Source organism: Plectropomus leopardus, chromosome 7, assembly GCF_008729295.1.
Source record: "Plectropomus leopardus isolate mb chromosome 7, YSFRI_Pleo_2.0, whole genome shotgun sequence".
Taxonomy (NCBI): Eukaryota; Metazoa; Chordata; class Actinopteri; order Perciformes; family Serranidae; genus Plectropomus; species Plectropomus leopardus.
In genome coordinates, this window is record NC_056469.1 from 17,976,723 (window position 1) to 17,997,198 (window position 20,476).

The 20,476-nt window shown below is 40.4% G+C and overlaps 3 protein-coding genes across 7 annotated transcripts in view; 2 read left to right on the forward strand and 1 right to left on the reverse strand.

Annotated features, from left to right (window-relative positions):
• Window positions 1–554: 554 nt before the first annotated feature.
• Window positions 555–5,409, forward strand: cpvl (carboxypeptidase vitellogenic like). Its single transcript, XM_042489280.1, is given in 14 exon segments — window positions 555–685; window positions 835–867; window positions 869–1,023; window positions 1,116–1,237; window positions 2,143–2,257; window positions 2,388–2,446; window positions 2,569–2,648; window positions 3,070–3,136; window positions 3,256–3,378; window positions 3,484–3,615; window positions 3,791–3,889; window positions 4,657–4,830; window positions 4,927–5,109; window positions 5,196–5,409. Coding segments are annotated over 14 exon segments (1,452 nt in total). The 5' UTR covers window positions 555–674; the 3' UTR covers window positions 5,295–5,409.
• Window positions 5,410–7,717: 2,308 nt separating this feature from the next.
• LOC121945212 (probable serine carboxypeptidase CPVL) lies at window positions 7,718–13,041 on the forward strand. The gene is made up of 13 exons (XM_042489279.1): window positions 7,718–7,912; window positions 8,060–8,250; window positions 8,343–8,464; window positions 9,388–9,502; window positions 9,633–9,691; window positions 9,831–9,910; window positions 10,732–10,798; window positions 10,916–11,038; window positions 11,144–11,275; window positions 11,451–11,552; window positions 12,279–12,452; window positions 12,549–12,731; window positions 12,818–13,041. Exons 1-13 carry the CDS (start codon window positions 7,902–7,904, stop codon window positions 12,914–12,916), a joined length of 1,458 nt encoding a protein of 485 aa, XP_042345213.1. The 5' UTR covers window positions 7,718–7,901; the 3' UTR covers window positions 12,917–13,041.
• A 1,065-nt stretch (window positions 13,042–14,106) lies between these two features.
• The window catches only part of creb5b (cAMP responsive element binding protein 5b), a 49,055-nt gene continuing 42,685 nt past the window's right edge, over window positions 14,107–20,476 (reverse strand). For 4 of the 5 annotated variants that reach the window (XM_042489777.1, XM_042489776.1, XM_042489778.1 and 1 more), the window contains 3 exons: window positions 19,007–19,234; window positions 17,894–18,002; window positions 14,107–16,908 (listed from right to left, as the gene is read on the reverse strand). In XM_042489777.1, coding sequence (XP_042345711.1) covers window positions 16,754–16,908; window positions 17,894–18,002; window positions 19,007–19,234 — 492 coding nt within the window. In that variant the 3' untranslated portion in view covers window positions 14,107–16,753. The remainder of the gene's footprint in view (window positions 16,909–17,893; window positions 18,003–19,006; window positions 19,235–20,476) is intronic. The other variant, XR_006105966.1, reaches the window with a different exon arrangement.

Genomic DNA, 20,476 nt, shown 5'->3' on the forward strand with positions numbered 1-20,476 from the left:
CCAATATTTTCATGGCACGTGATACGAATTACCTGTTAGCACATTCCAAGACGGGAGAGTGAAAATTAAAAGTTGCATTTACTTACATTTCTTGAACTAATGTAACGTTACTTTTCCTCCATAACGGAAAATTCATGAACGAGTGCTCAGAGCACGAGTTAAGCGGGGCTGCGACGGTTACGGGGCTCGCGACAATGATGGTCATGACGCGTGCACTGCTGCATCCTGCAAAACCACCGACCGGGCTGCTCACCTGACAGTTAGCTTTAACAGCCTTCAATGCTACTTTAAAAAACAGTTTACATACCAGCCAATCTAACTTATTCTGAAATATTGTAGTGTAGCAGCTATTTTAGTACATAGATATATAATAACATTTAGAGTAATAACAATAATTATAAATGTATTTCTATTTTCCCTTCTTAGTCAACTTAATGAAGAAGCTGGAGGTTTCCTGCAAGACCGCGCTGAGGGTTGAAACAGCAAGTAAGCAAATGTGACCACGTGACCTAAAATGTCAGGTCATATGACCCGCGTAGAGCCGATAACGTGACTCGGACCTGAATACTCACACTTTCGGATAATCTGCAGCCGGTGGTCCACAGCTGACCAGTTTAGGACGCCTCTCTGACTAAAGGCTGGTATTTCCATAGAAAGTTGCCATAGAAACCACAATGAACGTGAGGTGAGTTTTAACACATTTAAAAGTATTTTCCTCTCTTGTTCCGCGTGGTGTCAGGCTCGTGCTGTGCTCATGGTCAGACTGTTTTGAAATGTGAGTGACTTTGCAGTGTTTGAGATGTAGTCTGATATGCATTTTGTAAATATTGGCAGGTTTTGGAGGGGGACTGCGGGTCTCCTCATACTGGTCCTGTCTGCACTCTGCACACTCGCAGGGCTGCTCGTCGTTTTTCTGCCGAAAATCTCAGCAAGACCAATATCGAGACAGCGGCCTGAATGGAGTCAACCCAGGGTCTCCTCTCTTCCTCACTCCGTACCTGGAGAGGGGCGCCATAGATGAAGGTATAAGTGGACCCACATTGCATAATACTACCATAATTCTGTAGTCAGCAAGGTTAATTTTGTATATATGTTTAATGATCACATTTTTCAAGCCAGGAAACTGAGTCTGGTAGGAGATCTGCCAGGTGCCAACGTCAAGAGTTATGCTGGGTACCTCACTGTCAACAAGACATACAACAGCAACCTCTTCTTCTGGTTCTTCCCTGCACTGATGGTAGGCTTCTTGTTTACTACAGGGGCTTTCCAAATCACACATTACTGTCAGTGCTGCAGTTTAGCACAGGAAAACAAGAAGGGAACAGATTTTTTGGCATAAATAGTTTTTTTTTCTCGAGTTTTTGGAACTGAAATGGATTGTACTTTGGGTATGTTTTACTGTTTTATGTTTACTCCCTCAGTCAGTTTGTGATAAAGAATTACACTGTGTGTGTTTAGTCATCTGCAGCTAGTGTGGGGGTGTTAGCCAGAATGTTAGACTTTGTTTTATTAATCCAATGTCTTACAGAAAGAGTGAGCTATTTTGGTTTGTTTGTTAAAGTCGTGAATCAGTAACCAATTCTTATATCTGTATTTTATACTTCAATATAGCAATGCTACATGCCACCTCCATGACACTGTAAAAAAGATAATTCTAGCAGCCTTTATTATATTGCAGCCTGATAAGCCGCTGCTGCTGGAGCGGTCTCCCTCAATACTGGACCAGTTTCCAAAACTGTAGTCTCTATTGGTCACTTGGAAACAAAAACATGGGAGGTTTAGTGGGGATTAGGTTGAAAAATACCAACGTGTCCCTTTAAAAACTCAAAATCTATAAAATATCCTTAATTTCAGAAGAAAAACTGTTAAGTTTGCTGGCATTGCTATTCCTATTGGTAACAAAAGACAGATTTTTGACATTTTACTTTGCTTGCTTGCCACATCTCTACAGTCCAGTAGACCTAAACGTGACCCCATTTAATCTTTGTTACTATCACTGTTTAGAAAATTGAGTAATGGTGATAACGTAGGTATTTCTCAACAGACTGTGGTTCTTTTGGTTTGATTTGGGTTTTAATAAACTGAAGTCACCACTGGGTGGTGCTGAGATCTCAACTTTCTGTGTGGTGCGCTGACCGACAGGCAAACCAAGATAAAGCTCCAGTCCTGCTGTGGCTGCAAGGTGGGCCTGGTGGCACCTCCATGTTCGGCCTCTTTGTAGAACACGGACCATATGTGGTGAATAAAAACATGACTGGTAAGACCTGATTTGGTACAACCACAGCATACATAAATATGCACTGTCAACTTATATTTAACAAACTTGAGCATGTATAGTTTGTGTTGGGCCACTGCTTCTGATCTGCTCATATTTTGTGTTTTTATAGTCCGTTTGAGGGATTACGCCTGGACAAAGAGATATTCGGTTTTGTACATCGACAATCCAGTAGGTATTACTTATTCATCCTCAGACAAAAATGCTACAAACTAATTACATGAATATTATTATATAATAATATTTTTAATGTGTATGAATATTGACTGAGGAAGAGTTACTTGTTTTTCTAGGTTGGAACCGGTTTCAGCTTCACTGATGATGACCGAGGTTTTGCTCAAAACCAGGATGATGTCGGCAGAGATCTGTACAGGTGAAACAACTGACAGTCCATTTTCTGGCTGTCCTCTGTAACTGTCTGTCTTACAGGGACTCTTTGCTCAGCTGGGACTCACTAATTAGCCGACTGGACCTTTTAACAATCTGAGTTTGTTTCTGCCTTCAAAGACAGGTTACCAAACCATGACTCTAAAGAAAAGGATAAAACAGACTCAGTAAAAGCAGGATGAAATGATGTTAGCATGGTTTGGTCAATGTGGAAATAAGACCTTTTCCTCAAGCAATACCAATGCTGGTGCCCCTTTTTGCAAACAGCTTCACTGTTTTATTCAAAGTTCAGTTAAGAATCAATAATAGTCCTTAGATATTTGTAAGGTTGCACGCATTCAACAGTTGACCTTTAATCTGATTATTACTAACTTCTATCTTTATTTCCATCTCTTCCTTTTTAACAGTGCCCTAACACAGTTTTTCCAGATCTTTCCTGAGTATCAGTCCAATGAGTTTTATGCAACTGGGGAGGTATGTCTTTAATCTTATTTTAATTTTTCTTTGTTTCAAGCTTTGTAAATTAACATTTTGTGGGTTTATAGTTGAAGCATTATGTGCATTATGTGGTAACCTTATCTGTCTCCATGCAGTCTTATGCAGGGAAGTATGTTCCTGCCGTTTCTTACTACATCCATAAAAACAACCCCACTGCCAAAGTGAAAATTAACTTGAAGGGGATGGCCATTGGTGATGGGCTCTGCGATCCAGAAATGGTGCGTATCTCGCAAAGTGCCACACTTTCTTTAAACTACATCATCATGACTTATGGATTTGTTTGTCTCAAAGTAGAAAAAAAATAACACAATTTTCCATCTCAGATGCTGGGTGGTTATGGTGAGTTCATGTTCCAAACAGGCCTGATAGACGAACTACAACAACAGTATGTGGACCAGCAGACAGACCTCGGAGTCAAACTCATCCAGCAAGAGAAGTGGCTGGAGGCTTTTCAGGTAATGCCTCCTAGATTTGTCAGAATACAAGTCCGTTTTTATTTTCTCTTAATTTGTCTGATTTACAATCATTTCTAATCGGTTAATGAATGAATGCCATTTTTACTATCACATCTTTCTGAATCAAGCTGTGAAGTTGTGAATAGCTGACCATTTGATTAACATCTGTCTTTAGGTTTTTGACAGCTTGCTGAATGGTGATGTGAGTCCATATCCGTCCTTCTTCCAAAATGCTACTGGCTGTACCAACTACTTCAACTACCTGGCATGTCAGGTACTAAGAAGGAAAGCTCCTGTGTCTCCTTTGAGCAGAAATTTCAAAACTTCATATACAAATAACCTAAGAGACAATTCAGCCCCAAATCCAAAATAAATATTTTTCCTCTTACGTGTAGTGCTATTTAACAGTCTAGATTGTTTTGGTGCTAGTTGTTGAATATTGAGGATACCAGCTGTAGAGATGTCTGCCTTCTTCTTATATATAATGGAACTAGATGGCACTCAGCTTGTAGTGCTCAATGTGTCAAAAAAACATTTAGAAAAACTCAAAAGCAATGTCTCTTTTCAGAAATCATGACCTGGGTTTTCAAGATAATCCATAGACCTTGTTGTGAGATGTTTTGTGTTGGAACTATTTTTTTTTTCTACGTGTCAACTGTATCACCTGAGAGGGAAGGGTGCATCTACTGGCACCTCACCTGGCACCACTGAGCAAGTTAAAGTTACACCTCAGCTGAGAAGGACACACTTCTTGCTGTCATGAGCATGAGCCTCTCTTCATGAGTAGATGCGGGAGAGACATGGCTGTTTTTCAAAGTATTTTTTTTTGCCGCTGAAAGCACCACAAGTAAAGCACTATCTAGCTGCATTATATTTGAGACATGGCCGATATCACCATCACTTAGCAACTCACCAAAACAATCTAGATTGATAATTAGCACTACAGGTAAGAGGGAAAATACGCAGGCTTGATTTTTGGGTGTGCTGATCCCTTTAAAGCAGCCCACAAGCCACTAGATGTTGCTCTTTTGTGCACCACAGGAGCCTAAAGACCAGGGGTACTTCTCCCAGTTTGTGACTCTGCCAGCGGTGCGATGCGCCATCCATGTGGGGAACCTAACATTCCACGACGGCTCAGAGGTGGAGAAGCACCTTCTGCAGGACGTCATGAAGAGCATCAAACCGTGGCTTGGGGTGCTGATGGATAAATATAGAGTGAGGATTATCAACTGTAGTGGTAAAGCAATTACAATAGTGGTATGCTTACATTTACATTCTTTACTTGTTTGGTCTTTTTCTTCATACACTCAGGTCTTAATGTACAGTGGTCAGCTTGATGTAATTGTTGCGGCTCCACTGACTGAGAGGTTCCTGCCTACTGTCAACTGGACCGGGGCAGCTGAGTACAAAACAACCCCACGCTTCCACTGGAAGGTTCAGCCCAGCGACACAGAGGTGGCTGGTTATGTGAGACAAGTGGGAGAGTTTTACCAGGTAAGCACGCACAGTGGATAGACAATGTGAAAAGTCCTGAGTAAGCATTTGTTTTAAATTCTGTGATCTGTCCTCTTATTATGCAGGTAATCATCCGAGGAGGAGGACACATTCTGCCTTTCGACCAACCGGAGAGGTCCTTTGACATGATTGACAGATTCCTTTCAACACGAGGCTGGATATGAAGTGTTTTGGTGCTGATATATAAATATATATACAGTGAGGGAAATAATTATTTGATCTCTTGCCGATTTTGTAAGTTTGCCCATTGACAAAGAAATAAACAGTCTCTAATTTTAATGGTAGGTCTATGGCATAAACAGAGACAATGTCATTACCGGCACAAAGAAACATGTACAAAGTTATGCAGGCAACAATGGATTCATCAGTTCATTACATATAAACAATATACTTAAGCACTGAAATGAGACTCGACGTACAACAAAAGGCAACAAGTGCTATGGGAACATTATTTACAGACATGAACCACACGTTTACTCCCTTAAAAAAGAAAGGTGGTTGCATTACATGTACAGGATTACAGAAATCAACGATATTATGTACAATATTTATAGTTTTGGATTTAAAGTAATACAATTATAACATCATTAATACATAGGAACTGTTCTCCACCTCTAACAGATCCACACAGACACACGCACACTGCACGTTCATCTATCCTTTTTTGTCTGCCTCTGCAGTAACTAATGCCTTTTTCTGAATCTGGACCCGCTGTCAAAAACTTAACTCTAAAAAACAACATCCTAAAAATGATTCCAGTTAACGGTACTTTTGAAGTCATGAAGTCATTGCCGTAATGTTCACATGCATAAGGTTTATTTGGAATGTTCGAGACAGGGTTTAAAAACAACCTAAAATAAGGCGAGCTTCACACATTGGGGCTCTATAATTAACAACAGGATTAACCAATTTAACGTAAATGCTACCAAGCGTTTCTTTCGAAAGGAAACCCGTAGGTGTAAAGTTAGCTTCTTACCGGTTAAGACAGGCGACAACAGTCATTTTCATCCAATATTTTCATGGCACATACGAATTACCTGTTCGCACATTCTGAAGACTGGAAGGTGAAAATTGAAAGTTGTAACTTACATTTCTTGTACTCATGTAACGAAACTTTCCATCCATAACGGAAAACTCATGAACGACCGCTCAGAGCACGAGCTTAGCGGGGCTGCGACGGTTACAGAGCTCGTGACCATGCTCGTGACGCGTGCACTGCTGCCTCCTGCAAAAGCACCAACCGGGCTGTTATGCTCACTGAACACCTGACAGTTTGCTTTAACAGCTTTCAATTCTACCTTAAAGCAGTTTAAATACTGTACAACCTAACTTACTTTGAAATATTGTTATGTTTAGCAGCTGTTTTACTACGCAGATATATAATAACATTTAGAATAAAAAAAAATGTATTTTTGTTTATCCTTCTTCGTCAACTTGGTGAAGACGCTGGAGGTTTCCTGCAAGACCGCGCTGAGGATTTAAAGGTTTAAACGAAAAAGCGACGAATCCGACCACGTGACCTAACATGTCAGGTCATATGACCCGCATAGATTTATAATAGATCCATGCATAGAGCTGACAACGTGACCCAGGCCATCCCTCAGTCCCAAACCGGTCCCCGTCCCCTTGCCCTATCCACTCTCCCTCCGTTTGCGCGTTCGCGCGGACGTTCGCCATGTCCCATACCAATTAAGGCGGAGTGGAAGTCGACCTTTAACCCCTTAAATAGCAAGCCACCGTGAAGGCTGAAGATGATCATAGCTAGAAGGGCACGTGAATCAGGAGAATGGAGGAAACAACATACAAATGTGAGTTTCGCCTCTCTACTTTGTCAAGTATTTTAGATTAAGCACTTACACTTTTGTTCTGACTCACGCTGACTTTACAGTTCCAATCAAAATCACAGAATGTGTTAAGGTGCTAAAAGATAAAACAAAACAAAAAAAGGAGAATATCAATTTGTACCTATGGCCGCTTGATTTCTAGTAAACCCACAAATACCTGAATGCATGCATAAGCTACATCAAAATAAATGAAAACGTGAAATTTACTTCATATCTCATTGCCATGTTTTTTTTTTATTATTTCGTTGTGTTCACACGGGACACTTGAAAAGACAAGGCAGTTAAGTCAGATACACTAATATGCACTAGAGTAGCAGTTTGACTGTGTGCATCACTTAGGTTACATAATCGATCAATTATTACCACATATTTGATTCATACCTGCTTAATTTATATTTCATTTGAGCACATATGCTAATATATTGTGTTTCCTGAATTGATAATGTAGCCTACATCAAATATGTGAAGACAGATTGATGAGTAATGGCACTGTCAGCAATGGCCACTATTATATTTATATATATCGGAACTATAATTTCTTTATCACTTTAAGTAGCCTCATAGCAGAAACGTGCATGACTAGCCTGTGTGTGGGATAAAATCACATTTAACCTTATCCAACAGATTTATTCAATGAAATCCACATCCATCCATCGCCATGGTTACCACTGTTTCCTTCCGGTGAAGTACAGAGAGTGTCCCATAATCACACCCTCATTTTATACCCTCCCCTTTCATTAGAAGTGCCCTCCACAGCTGCGAGTGTGACTTGTTTGGAGTGACACTCGGCAGTGAAGTGGGAGTGGGTACGGATTGGTTTGGGATTGAGCCTTTGAGTCAATCCGCAGCCTGTGGTCCACAGCTGACCCATTTAGGACACCTCTCTGACTAAAGGCTGGTATTACTCCTGTTGCTATAGAAACCACAATGAACGTAAGGTGAGTTTTAACACATTTAAAAGTATTTTCCTCTCGTTCCGCGTGGTGTCAGGCTCGTGCTGTGCTCATGGTCAGACTGTTTTGAAATGTGAGTGACTTTGCAGTGTTTGAGATGTAGTCTGATATGTGTTTTGTGAATATTGGCAGGTTTTGGAGGGGGAGTGCGGGTCTCCTCATACTGTGGTCCTGTCTGCACTCTGCACACTCGCAGGGCTGCTCGTCGTCTTTCTGCCAAAAATCTCATCAAGACCAATATCGAGACAGCGGCCTGAATGGAGTCAACCCAGGGTCTCCTCTCTTCCTCACTCCGTACCTGGAGAATGGTGCCATAGATGAAGGTATAAGTGGACCCACATTGCATAATACTACCTTAATTCTGCAGTCAGCAAGGTTATTGTTTTACAAATTTTAAATGATCACATTTTTCCAGCCAGGAAACTGAGTCTGGTAGGAGATCTGCCAGGTGCCAACGTCAAGAGTTATGCTGGGTACCTCACTGTCAACAAGACATACAACAGCAACCTCTTCTTCTGGTTCTTCCCTGCACTGATGGTAGGCTTCTTGTTTACTACAGGGGCTTTCCAAATCACACATTACTGTCAGTGCTGCAGTTTAGCACAGGAAAACAAGAAGGGAACAGAATTTTTTGCAAAAATAGTTTTCTTCTTGTGTTTGTTTTCTTTGGAACTGAAATGGATTGTACTTTGGGTATGTTTACTGTTTTATGTTTACTCCCTCAGTCAGTTTGTGATAAGGAATTGCACCTGTGTGTGTTTAGTCATCTGCAGCTAGTGTGGGGGTGTTAGACTTTAGCCAAAATGTTAAACTTTGTTTTATAATCCAAGGCCATACAGAAAGAGTGAGCTATTTTGGTTTGTTTGTTAAAGTCATGAATCAGTAACCAATTCTTATATCTGTATTTTATACTTCAATATAGCAATGCTACATGCCACCTCCATGACACTGTAAAAAAGATAATTCTAGCAGCCTTTATTATATTGCAGCCTGATAAGCCTGCTGCTGGGAGCGGTCCCCCTCAATACTGGACCAGTTTCCAAAACTGTAGTCTCTGTTGGTCACTGGGAAACAAAAACAGCGGAAAGTGGGATTTAGGTTGAAAAGTACCAAAGTTTCCCTTTAAAAACCTCAAAATCCCTAAAATATCCGTAATTTCAGAAGAAAAACTGTTAAGTTTGCTGGCATTGCTATTCCTATTGGTAACAAAAGACAGATTTTTGACATTTTACTTTGCTTGCTTGCCACATCTCTACAGTCCAGTAGACCTAAACGTGACCCCATTTAATCTTTGTTACTATCACTGTTTAGAAAGTTGGGTAATGGTGAATAACGTAGGTATTTCTCAACAGAGTGTGGTTCTTTTGGTTTGATTTGGTTTTTTACATTTGATAATAAACTGAAGTCACCACTGGGTGGTGCTGAGATCTCAACTTTCTGTGTGATGCGCTGACCGACAGGCAAACCAAGATAAAGCTCCAGTCCTGCTGTGGCTGCAAGGTGGGCCTGGTAGCACCTCCATGTTCGGCCTCTTTGTAGAACACGGACCATATGTGGTGAATAAAAACATGACTGGTAAGACCTGATTTGGTACAACCACAGCATACATAAATATGCACTGTCAACTTATATTTAACAAACTTGAGCATGTATAGTTTGTGTTGGGGCACTGCTTCTGATCTGCTCATATTTTGTATTTTTACAGTCAGTTTGAGGGATTACGCCTGGACAAAGAAATATTCGGTTTTGTACATCGACAATCCAGTAGGTATTACTTATTCATCCTCAGACAAAAATGCTACAAACTAATTACATGAAGCATGTCTTGCATGTAAGATTTCTCCTCTCATCTGACTTTTTTTTTAATGTGCATGAATATTGACTGAGTTACTTGTTTTTCTAGGTTGGAACCGGTTTCAGCTTCACCGATGATGATCAAGGTTTTGCTCAAAACCAGGATGATGTCGGCAGAGATCTGTACAGGTGAAACAACTGACAGTCCAACTCAGACATACTGTTCTTATCACTTGGATCTATTAGATAAGTCCGCTAATTTATTTGTACTTGTAGGTAGATTTGTTTTGCAGTTAAAAAGCGAAGCATACATCCAGACACAATTCAAAATGTACACTGATGAAAGACAAAACACAATAATTCATGACATAAAGTGCATAAAGATGCTTTGCTATCAATAGATGTTTAGGATAAGGTCGAAAATCATAATATGTATATAAAAACATGTACAAATGTTGCCATAAATTGCTCAATTGAGCAATTGCAACTGGAGCAAAACTTTTCCTGAAACGTTTTGTTTGACATCTTTGGAGTATAGACCTCCGACTAGAAGGCAGAAGCTGAAATTTCCCGTGCAAAGGATGTGAGTCATCATTAGAAACAGAGCTGGCTGTCCTCTGTAACTGTCTGTCTTACAGGGACTCTTTGCTCAGCTGGGACTCACTAATTAGCCGACTGGACCTTTTAACAATCTGAGTTTGTTTCTGCCTTCAAAGACAGGTTACCAAACCATGACTCTAAAGAAAAGGATAAAACAGACTCAGTAAAAGCAGGATGAAATGATGTTAGCATGGTTTTGTCAATGTGGAAATAAGACCTTTTCCTCAAGCAATACCAATGCTGGTGCCCCTTTTTGCAAACAGCTTCACTGTTTTATTCAAAGTTCAGTTAAGAATCAATAATAGTCCTTAGATATTTGTAAGGTTACATTCAACATACATTCAACAGTTGACCTTTAATCTGATTATTACTAACTTCTATCTTTATTTCCATCTCTTCCTTTTTAACAGTGCCCTAACACAGTTCTTCCAGATCTTTCCTGAGTATCAGTCCAATGAGTTTTATGCAACCGGCCAGGTATGTCTTTATTTTTATTTTTATTTTTTTGTTTCAAGCTTCGTAAATAAACATTTTGTTGGTTTATAGTTGAAGCATTATGTGCATTATGTGGTAACCTTATCTGTCTCCATGCAGTCTTATGCAGGGAAGTATGTTCCTGCCGTTTCTTACTACATCCATAAAAACAACCCCACTGCCAAAGTGAAAATTAACTTGAAGGGGATGGCCATTGGTAATGGGCTCTGCGATCCAGAAGTGGTGCGTATCTCGCAAAGTGCCACACTTTCTTTAAACTACATCATCATGACTTATGGATTTGTTTGTCTAAGAAAAGAGTTAACACTTCACTTTTTTCCATCTCAGATGCTGGGTGGTTATGGTGAGTTCATGTTCCAAACAGGCATGATAGACGAACTACAACAACAGTATGTGGACCAGCAGACAGAGCTCACAGTTAAACTCATCCAGCAAGAGAAGTGGCTGGAGGCTTTTCAGGTAATGCCTCCTACATTTGTCAGAATACAAGTCCGTTTTATTTTCTCTTAATTTGTCTGGATTTACAATCATTTCTAATCGGTTAATGAATGAATGCCATTTTTACTATCACATCTTTCTGAATCAAGCTGTGAAGTTGTGAATAGCTGACCATTTGATTAACATCTGTCTTTAGGTTTTTGACAGCTTGCTGAATGGTGATGTGAATCCATATCCTACCTTCTTCCAAAATGCTACTGGCTGCAGCAACTACTACTTCAACTACCTGGCATGTCAGGTACTAAGAAGCAAAGCCCCTGTGTCTCCTTTGAGCAGAAATTTCAAACTTCATATACAAATAAGATTGTTATTACATAAAGGGACAATTCAGCCCCAAATCCAAAATAGATATTTTTCCTCTTACGTGTAGTGCTATTTAACAGTCTAGATTGTTTTGTTGCTAGTTGTTGAATATTGAGGATACCAGCTGTAGAGATGTCTGCCTTCTCTTAATATATAATGGGAATAGATGGCACTCCAGCTTGTAATGCTCAATGTGTCAAAAAAACATTTAGAAAAACTCAAAAGCAATGTCTCTTTTCAGAAATCATGACCTGGGTTTTCAAGATAATCCATAGACCTTGTTGTGAGATGTTTTGTGTTGGAACTATTTTTTTCTACGTGTCAACTGTATCACCTGACAGAGGGAAGGGTGCATCTACTGGCACCTCACCTGGCACCACTGAGCAAGTTAAAGTTACACCTCAGCTGAGAAGGACACGCTTCTTGCTGTCATGTGGGAGAGGCATGGCTGTTATTCAGATGTATTTTTTTGGCGTTTAAAGCACCATAAGTAAAGCACTATCTAGCTCCATTATATTTGAGACATGGCCAATATCACCATCACTCAGCAACTCACCAAAACAATCTAGATTGATAATTAGCACATCTTTGATTTTTGGGTGTGCTGACCCCTTTAAAGCAGCCCACAAGCCACTAGATTTTGCTCTTTTGTGCACCACAGCATCCTGAAGACTATCGGTACTACTCGCATTATGTGACTCTGCCAGCGGTGCGACGCGCCATCCATGTGGGGAACCTAACATTCCATAACAGCGTGGAGGTGGAGAAGCACCTTCTGCAGGATTTCTTGAAGAGCATCAAACCGTGGCTTGGGGTGCTGATGGATAACTATAGGGTGAGGATTATCAACTGTCGTGGTAAGGCAATTACAATAGTGGTATGCTTACATTTACATTCTTTACTTGTTTGGTCTTTTTCTTCATACACTCAGGTCTTAATGTACAGTGGTCAGCTTGATGTAATTGTTGCGGCTCCACTGACTGAGAGGTTCCTGCCTACTGTCAACTGGACCGGGGCAGCTGAGTACAAAACAACCCCACGCTTCCACTGGAAGGTTCAGCCCAGCGACACAGAGGTGGCTGGTTATGTGAGACAAGTGGGAGAGTTTTACCAGGTAAGCACGCACAGTGGATAGACAATGTGAAAAGTCCTGAGTAAGCATTTGTTTTAAATTCTGTGATCTGTCCTCTTATTACGCAGGTAATCATCCGAGGAGGAGGACACGTTCTGCCTTACGACCAACCGGAGAGGACCTTTGACATGATTGACAGATTCCTTTCAACACGAGGCTGGATATAAAGTGTTTTGGTGCTATATACATATATTTTTGTGGCTGATTCAGGTAGGACTGATCTCTGATGCACTGCAAGCAAAATAATTTCTGTTATTAAATTGCTGCCCACATCAGCATTTCAAAAAGTAAATATTCTTCTCATGTCATCATTTTTGCTTGATTGTGTGAGGGGGAAATACAGCGTTGTTGCGTTCAGTAAAACATTCTCAATGATGAAAAATAACCATCTTGAAACCAGAGCTGAAATGTCTTGAAATAAAAGAAATGTTCTTATTTTGATGTGAGTGTCTTAATGATCAGAGGCATCATTTGATTTTGCACTCAGACACCTTTAGTTAATTCACCTCTGTTGTGGTGTTTTACAAAAATGGCAGCACCTGTTGTTGATTGGGATTTCTCCTGGCAAGTGCTGTTTTGCTGATCAACCAACTGGCCACCAGGGGTCCCTGTGCTCCAAAGAAATTTCATTTGAAAGCCCAAAATTTGAACAAAAATATCATTTCAAAATTACTGTAGGCATTCAATGTATTAAAAAGATATCACTGTTACATTTCTGATTCTCTGAATTTAGGTCCTAAAAGCACTACAAATATTAAATATTTCTGACAATAGTTCAGGGCCCACTTGACATGTTGCAATGACACATAATGATTGTTAATTTAATTGCTTTTTGCTATTGTGGCTGTAAAATGTATTTGTATTTATACGCTGCATTCATATGTAGTTTTAGGTGGGGTTTTTTTTGCATATTTTTGACTGAATGCTTAAAAGATGTTTGTGTACTGAAGTTAACTGCCATGTTATTTCATCAGGCAACTACCAAGATGTCTAGACAGTTAAATAATTAATGAGCATTCTAAACCTTTAAAGCACCTAACTATTTAATGAGCAGTTATCTCTCAAGGACAAACATCAGGGAAAGTTCTGCTGATCATTTGATGTGAAGATTAGTTTTGATTCTTGAAATATCCTCAAATATTAAATTGATGTCCCTTAAGTTATTTTTTTCACTCAGGACAAAATTAAAAAATGCAATCAAGTAATTCTTGACAATTTAACTACTATCTAATTACATATTTTGTCAAATGTAATCTGGGCTAATAATCGTTACTTCTGATTAATGACATGTAATCTCTTACTACCCAACTCTGAATTTCAAGCACAAGTACTTGTGACATCAAATCCCATCAGTTAGTTTTATGTTACAGAACAAGTGCTTTATTTTCATACCGTAATGTAACTGCAGTGATACTTTAACATCTGTACAAATGCAAAACAAAACAAAAACAGAGACAATGTCATTACAGGCACAAAGAAACATGTACAAAGTTATGCAGGCAAGAATGGATTCATCAGTTCATTACATATAAACAATGTATTTAAGCGCTGAAATGAGCCTCGACGTACAACAAAAGGCAACAAGTGCTATGGGAACATTATTTACAGACATGTACCACACGTTTACTCCCTTCAAAAAGAAAGGTGGTTGCATTACATGTACAGGATTACAGAAATCAACGACATTATGTACAATATTTATAGTTTTAGATTTAAAATAATACAATTATAACATCATTAATACATAGGAACTGTTCTCCACCTCTAACAGATCCACACAGACACACTCACACTGCACGTTCATCTATCCTTTTTTTGTCTGCCTCTGCAGTAACTAATGCCTTTTTCTGAATCTGGACCCGCTGTCAAAAACTTTAAAAAACAACATCCTCAAAATGATTCCAGTTAACAGTATTTTGAAATCATTGCAGTAATGTTCACATGCATAAGGTTTATTTGGAATGGTCTAGATAGGGTTAAAAAAAACTAAAATAAGGCAAGCTTCAGTTCAAATGGTTGGTACAACTAAGCCCTTTTCAAGAGAATCAGTTTCTCATCAACACACGTATCAAACTGCACACACAGTCTCCAGGGTTAATATGTGACACAAACAGTCCGAAGACTTGGATAAAACGTAGATGTAACCCAATTTGAGGATAAAGCTCTTCAGGTCACATCCTTCATCTTTTTTTCCAGAATAAAAAGGGCACAGTCAGGGTCCTTAATTGAGCCTCATCCTTCAAAATGAGCTCTAGGTTCCTTTTTTTTTTTTTCAATCTACAGACATGTGATGCATGCCAGGCACAGTCTTTCTACAAAGCCGAACACAGTTAAGTTACTCGCTGGTGTGTGAAAAAGGGGGGATCACTGAGAATTACTCTGACCTTAATATGGCTATTCTACCCTCTGGCATGACAGAGGACAAAGTGCATAGACAGCTCTGCGATCGCTCCACCTGTCAGTGGAATGTATTTCATCCATCCTACTGTAAAACACAGTGCATTATGGTCATCATGCTAATGAGTCAACATTCCTGGTCATATGGAAAGAGAGAAACATGAGTCGTGGTGAGAAAGGCTGAGATAAAAAACAAAGTCAGAGTTAGTACATCCATGGCTCTGCATAGGAGGCCTGAGAAAGAGAAGAAGAGAAATTGATGAAGAGGTCAGAGGTCAAATGGAAAGCTGCTATTTTTCTTCTTGGTCAGCTGGTTTTGCGCTTACATGCAGCAGACATCCGTGACAAAAAAACAGAGAAAAATCATTAATAATACACTGAGAATGGGTTTTGATTGTTTGAAGAAAAACAGTTGCCGTCTAGAGAAAGCCAACAAAATTTTAAAAAACAAAAAAACAAAACAAGATTCAGGCACATTGTGACAATTTGGAAAGCACAGGCATAATAAACTGCTCCTCTTTAAAACACTTTGCCAGTTCTGGGATGCCAGGCAAAAAAAACAACAAAAACAAATCATGCTCACTGTCACTTTCTCACGCACTTCTTTGTTTTTCTTTCTGTCCACACCTGCTGAACTTTGTTCTGCAGAGGAATAGAAGGCAAAAACATAATAATTCACACACATACTTAAAATTATGGATCCTAAAATCCAGATGCGCAAACACACAAGAGGCCTCAATAATTAAAGCTTCAGTTGGTCCTGGAGAGCGGAGGAGTTTGTTTCAACTCCCGAGCTGCCTCACTGGTATCACAGTGTACAGTTCTGTAGCTGTAACAGCATCATATGTCCTTGGGACCAGAGTGGCTTGGCCATGCTGATCATAGAATGGACATAGAGTAGAGAAGATTATCAATACTGCGATGTATTGCTTCCATTTGATCATGTTTTCACTGCCTTGCTGTATTTTGTGACACTCTTTAAGAATACCGCTGACCAAGGAAACTAAAAAGTAGTTTCCTTGACGCTGACAGGGAAAAGATTAACAGTCATATTCAGATCATTACATCTGCTTGCATATTGTTGTCTTCAAGAAATCGTAGTGACAGTTTGACAAACTCAAAACTAAAAGCAGCAACATCCCACTCACTTAGTATCTGTCGCATGCACTCAAAATACTGTCCACGTGATTTTCAGAGAATGACTAATTTTTCAGTCCATCAGGCATATAGAGATGTAACGTCTGCTAATAGAGATGACAGTCTGAGGCTTATGTCTCTGTCTTCTGGTTCCATGACCACCGTGGTCCATTTTGTACCTTTACACAACAGAAAAAGCCACTTAAATGCTGCATGAGATTAGCAAAAACTCCCTTTTTGCTAAAAGCACAAAAAACAGATTAAAAAAAGATGCAACAAACCATAGAACATTTATGCGTTAATAGGGTTGGTCTATAAAAATACATACTGTAGCTACTGTATAAAGAACAGCCTCTCAGGCCTCTGAGGTTTTTCTTGATGGAGGGAGAGGGGGGTCAGCATGTGCAGCTGGCAACCCTCAGAAAGCGGGGTAGTAGGCGGGGAATTTGGGGTTAAAGTCTCTCTTGTCCCTAGTGGATGGGGTTAATGTCTGTGCGGTGATTGGTCTGCCCGTGCACGCTGCTGCCCCCTACGGTTGTGGTGGAGGTGGTGATGGTGTTGTGCTGAATGACCTGCTGCTGGGAGCACGCTGGCGCTGGACTGCCTGCTGGACTGCTGTCTGGACCTGAGGACACAGCAGAGACGTTAGTGAGGATGGACAATATGTGCGCACATTCAAAAATATGACCGTCACGTTCTACACAAAGGCTTCAAAATAATGTGATAATAAAATAAATTATAATAAATATCACAATAAACACAAATCTCATTGTAAAAAAGCTTTATTAGCAGATATATTTTAAAGACATGACATGCTACATTAACACCTAAAGTGTCACCTGTCACCCCAAAATAGACCATAGATGGATAGCAGAAAATGGAAAAGTGAATCACTCAAACTCCATAAACACGCCTGATGAATTTTGGACACATTGAAGGTGACATCTGTACACAAGCTAGACTCATCGATGAAAGTCTCTCCCAGCCCAGTCTGGGAGTTGGCTCTCCTCTGTATAAAAGAGCCATTCAGCCAACGGGGATGTGAGCCTTATTTTCCTGCACTACAGCCACACAGGGAGGTGCCTCATCCTAATTACATGGAAATGTCACTTGTATCCGTATCAAAGGGTGGGGCTCTGATGTCATGCGCGGCTGAGCCGAGGCACAGTCCGGTAATCAGTGAGATTTTGGGGCATCCATGAGAGTTTGGATGCCAATGTGCAGCCTGTGACGTCTTTCTCACGTTGAGTTTCGGCTGCCTTCTGTGCGCTGAAGTGCAGTCAGATGGAAAAACAGGTCTCATACGGGATTCAGACTAGCAACTCCCAGTCCAGGCTGGCTACCAGAGTGTGCAACACCCATTTGTGAAAGGAAGAGTCCTGCCACGAGCGTGGGAGCTGGATACCAGCACATAGGAGCGAAGTGTCTTGGCAGTCACTGTGTGTCCATCACAGTTCAGTCTGTAGAGGTAAAATCTTTCCTCTGGCAAGACAATTAACGTTTCCCCGCAGTGCTATCCGCACTGTCGGTCTAAGGCACGCTGATGAAGGTGTGTTTTTGGTCAAATTCCAAAGTGTGTGTGTGTCTGTGTTTATGTCTGAGCTACTCACTGAGGTAACCTTGGGACTCTTTCTGCATAGTGGTGATGGGACAGTCCTTGTGTGTGAGGAGAAGCTGCTTGAGTTGGGTCACCTCGTTCTTTAGCATGGTCACTTCGTTCTGAAATGCAGGAAAAAAACAGAAATACTCTCAGACTGTCATCCAAGGAATCCACAATTAAAGCCGTGCTATTATCCTAAATCGCTTGTATGAATAACAAAAACAATATCCCTAATACAACACAGGGTTATTTTATATCTTCCACTGAGCTTTAGACTTTTCATGTTTTAACTGAAAGCCTGTGCTGTGATTTTGCAAAGTGGGGTAAAATTTTCACAGATCAATCCAAGACCTGACTCGTGAATCATAGGGGGTTCGGGATCACATATTATTATGGTCAACTGGGTAGAGGTTGGGTCCCATTCTATTACTGCAGGTCCTGGGTCTGTTCATCGTTATATGTCATACCTGGGTGGATCTGAGAAAAAACATGATCAGCGCTAATCATGAGCACTCTCTGTCTAATATTTGTGATGAATAGGCTGACGAATCAGACTACAAGAGAGAAATTAAGGTGAAAAACATTGAAGGAGGCACAAAGGAAAGATGGATATTGAGCTGAGGAAATTAGGACATTACAGCAGCTCACATCACAACAACAACAAAGTAATTGATAGTTGAATAAAATGAAATAAAAATAGAAACATTAAACATTATATAAAGTAAGATGGGTAAGAACAGTATGTTGTACCCATCTTGATGAACGTTTTGGCAGTTAAATAACTAGTCTGTCATTTTGAACCCGTCAGGACCTTTTATATGGAGATTGAAAATTGATGGCATTTACCAGTAAACAAACAATGCTACTCAGCTGCATTATGGGAACTGTATTGTTTTCTGAGCTCTGTAGTTTTGATTTTTACCAGCAGATCATGCCATTGTTGGACATTCTCATACCAATCCAACTTACTGCCATTATCACTGGTGAAAAACAGGACAACAGCATCAAGTTCTTAAAGAACTGAGTCAAAGATACACAATGGTTGTTGTGAGTGTTACTGTGCACACATTTAGAAGTTTACAGGGTTACTGTAGTTTATCAACACATAAAGTTTATTGTATACCTGAAGCTGCATGTTGGTCTGAGTGAGCTCCTCCGCTTTCTTCTCTAATGACATCACCCACACTTTTCTCTTTTGTCTGCATCTTGTAGCTGCTGCTCTGTTCCGCTCCAGAAACTTTCGCCGACGTTCATCAGGATCCTCGTCTACTACTCGCCTGCGCCGCCCACCACTGGGTGGCGGAGACTGCATCGTCTGCGTGGGCTGCATCTGCTGGGTTGCAGGTGACATCTGAAACACGGAGCGGGAAAGGTATCAGCATCAATGATGACACCGTGTCTGTCTGCCACCACCCATCCAGACATGTAACCATTCTGACACACCTGGAAAACAGCCAGCCACCTGTCTGCTGCACCTCAAAGCCTCAAAACAAGCATCTATACATTACCTCCTGCAGCTATTCCATGTCTGGCAACTTCCCCAAAAACAACATCTGGTTGTGCCACGTGCCCTGTGAGCCGGGCTGTGGGCGTCAGGGGTGACAGACTGAGTGAGTGACTGGGCTGATTCACCCGCCTGCCCACCTTGTTAAAGAGGTGTCAGGAGGCAGTTTTCCACCGCCCACTTCCACTCAGACTAACACCACCAGACACAGTCAAAAGACTCATTTCTAAAACCCTACGTGCACTGACAGATCTTGACATATACTTGGCAAGGTCAAGTGTTTTCAGTCTTCAGATCATTACCATTTTTATGAGAACCATGGAAAATACAAGCTGCTTTAATGGCCTGTGTGCATACAGAGAGTGTTGTTTTAATGCCTTAATGATACATTCAGAATATACAGTGAATTGCATTTCTTGATGTCCTTCATCCAAAATGCCTGGCATTGCAGAGGCCTTAAGACAATGCAAGGACAAAGTGTCCCACATCATGTTATTTTTATTGCTGTGAGCAATACTTTCAAACTTACAATTAGAAATAAACCAAAATAAATCCACAGCTAAGTTGTTCCAGCACTATTAGCCAAGGCTGTCTGGTCATCATCAGGACCAGCATTTATGAAACTGCACCTGGATAATGTTGTGGCCACATAATGGCAGCTTGGCAGTGCCGAATGACATGGAGCATAGTTTAAAAGACAGTACTGAGCATCCTTCATAATGGGCACTTCCGACACTGACCTGCAGCTGACCAACCTCAAAGGAAAAAAAACCCTTTTGAGATGGTTTCCAGGAAACTAGTTGGTATTATGACTGCAGCATGGGAAAATGTGTTCATCCACTGAGTTACTGTAAATTTGAAGTCCAGGTAAAGTAAAATCAGAAATTTCTATCGAAACATATTATAGGATACAATGTACTCACTGAGAATGTGTGAAAAAGACTGTGAACTACAAAGTACTTTACTGTGGAGATTTTTTTGTTTGGTTTTAAATACCATCTCTGTGTCCAAGATTTTTTGTGTTGGCCTGATATCATGGCTCAATGACGCACTGAAGCCATCCTTAACATAACCCCTCCCCCACTACAT

Excerpts from the sequence above, each read along its gene's own strand:
- LOC121945212 (XM_042489279.1), top strand. Across the intron at positions 11,276-11,450 it reads AGTGGCTGGAGGCTTTTCAG|GTTTTTGACAGCTTGCTGAA; the intron begins GTAATGCCTCCT and ends ATCTGTCTTTAG. Across the intron at positions 11,553-12,278 it reads TCAACTACCTGGCATGTCAG|CATCCTGAAGACTATCGGTA; the intron begins GTACTAAGAAGC and ends TGTGCACCACAG.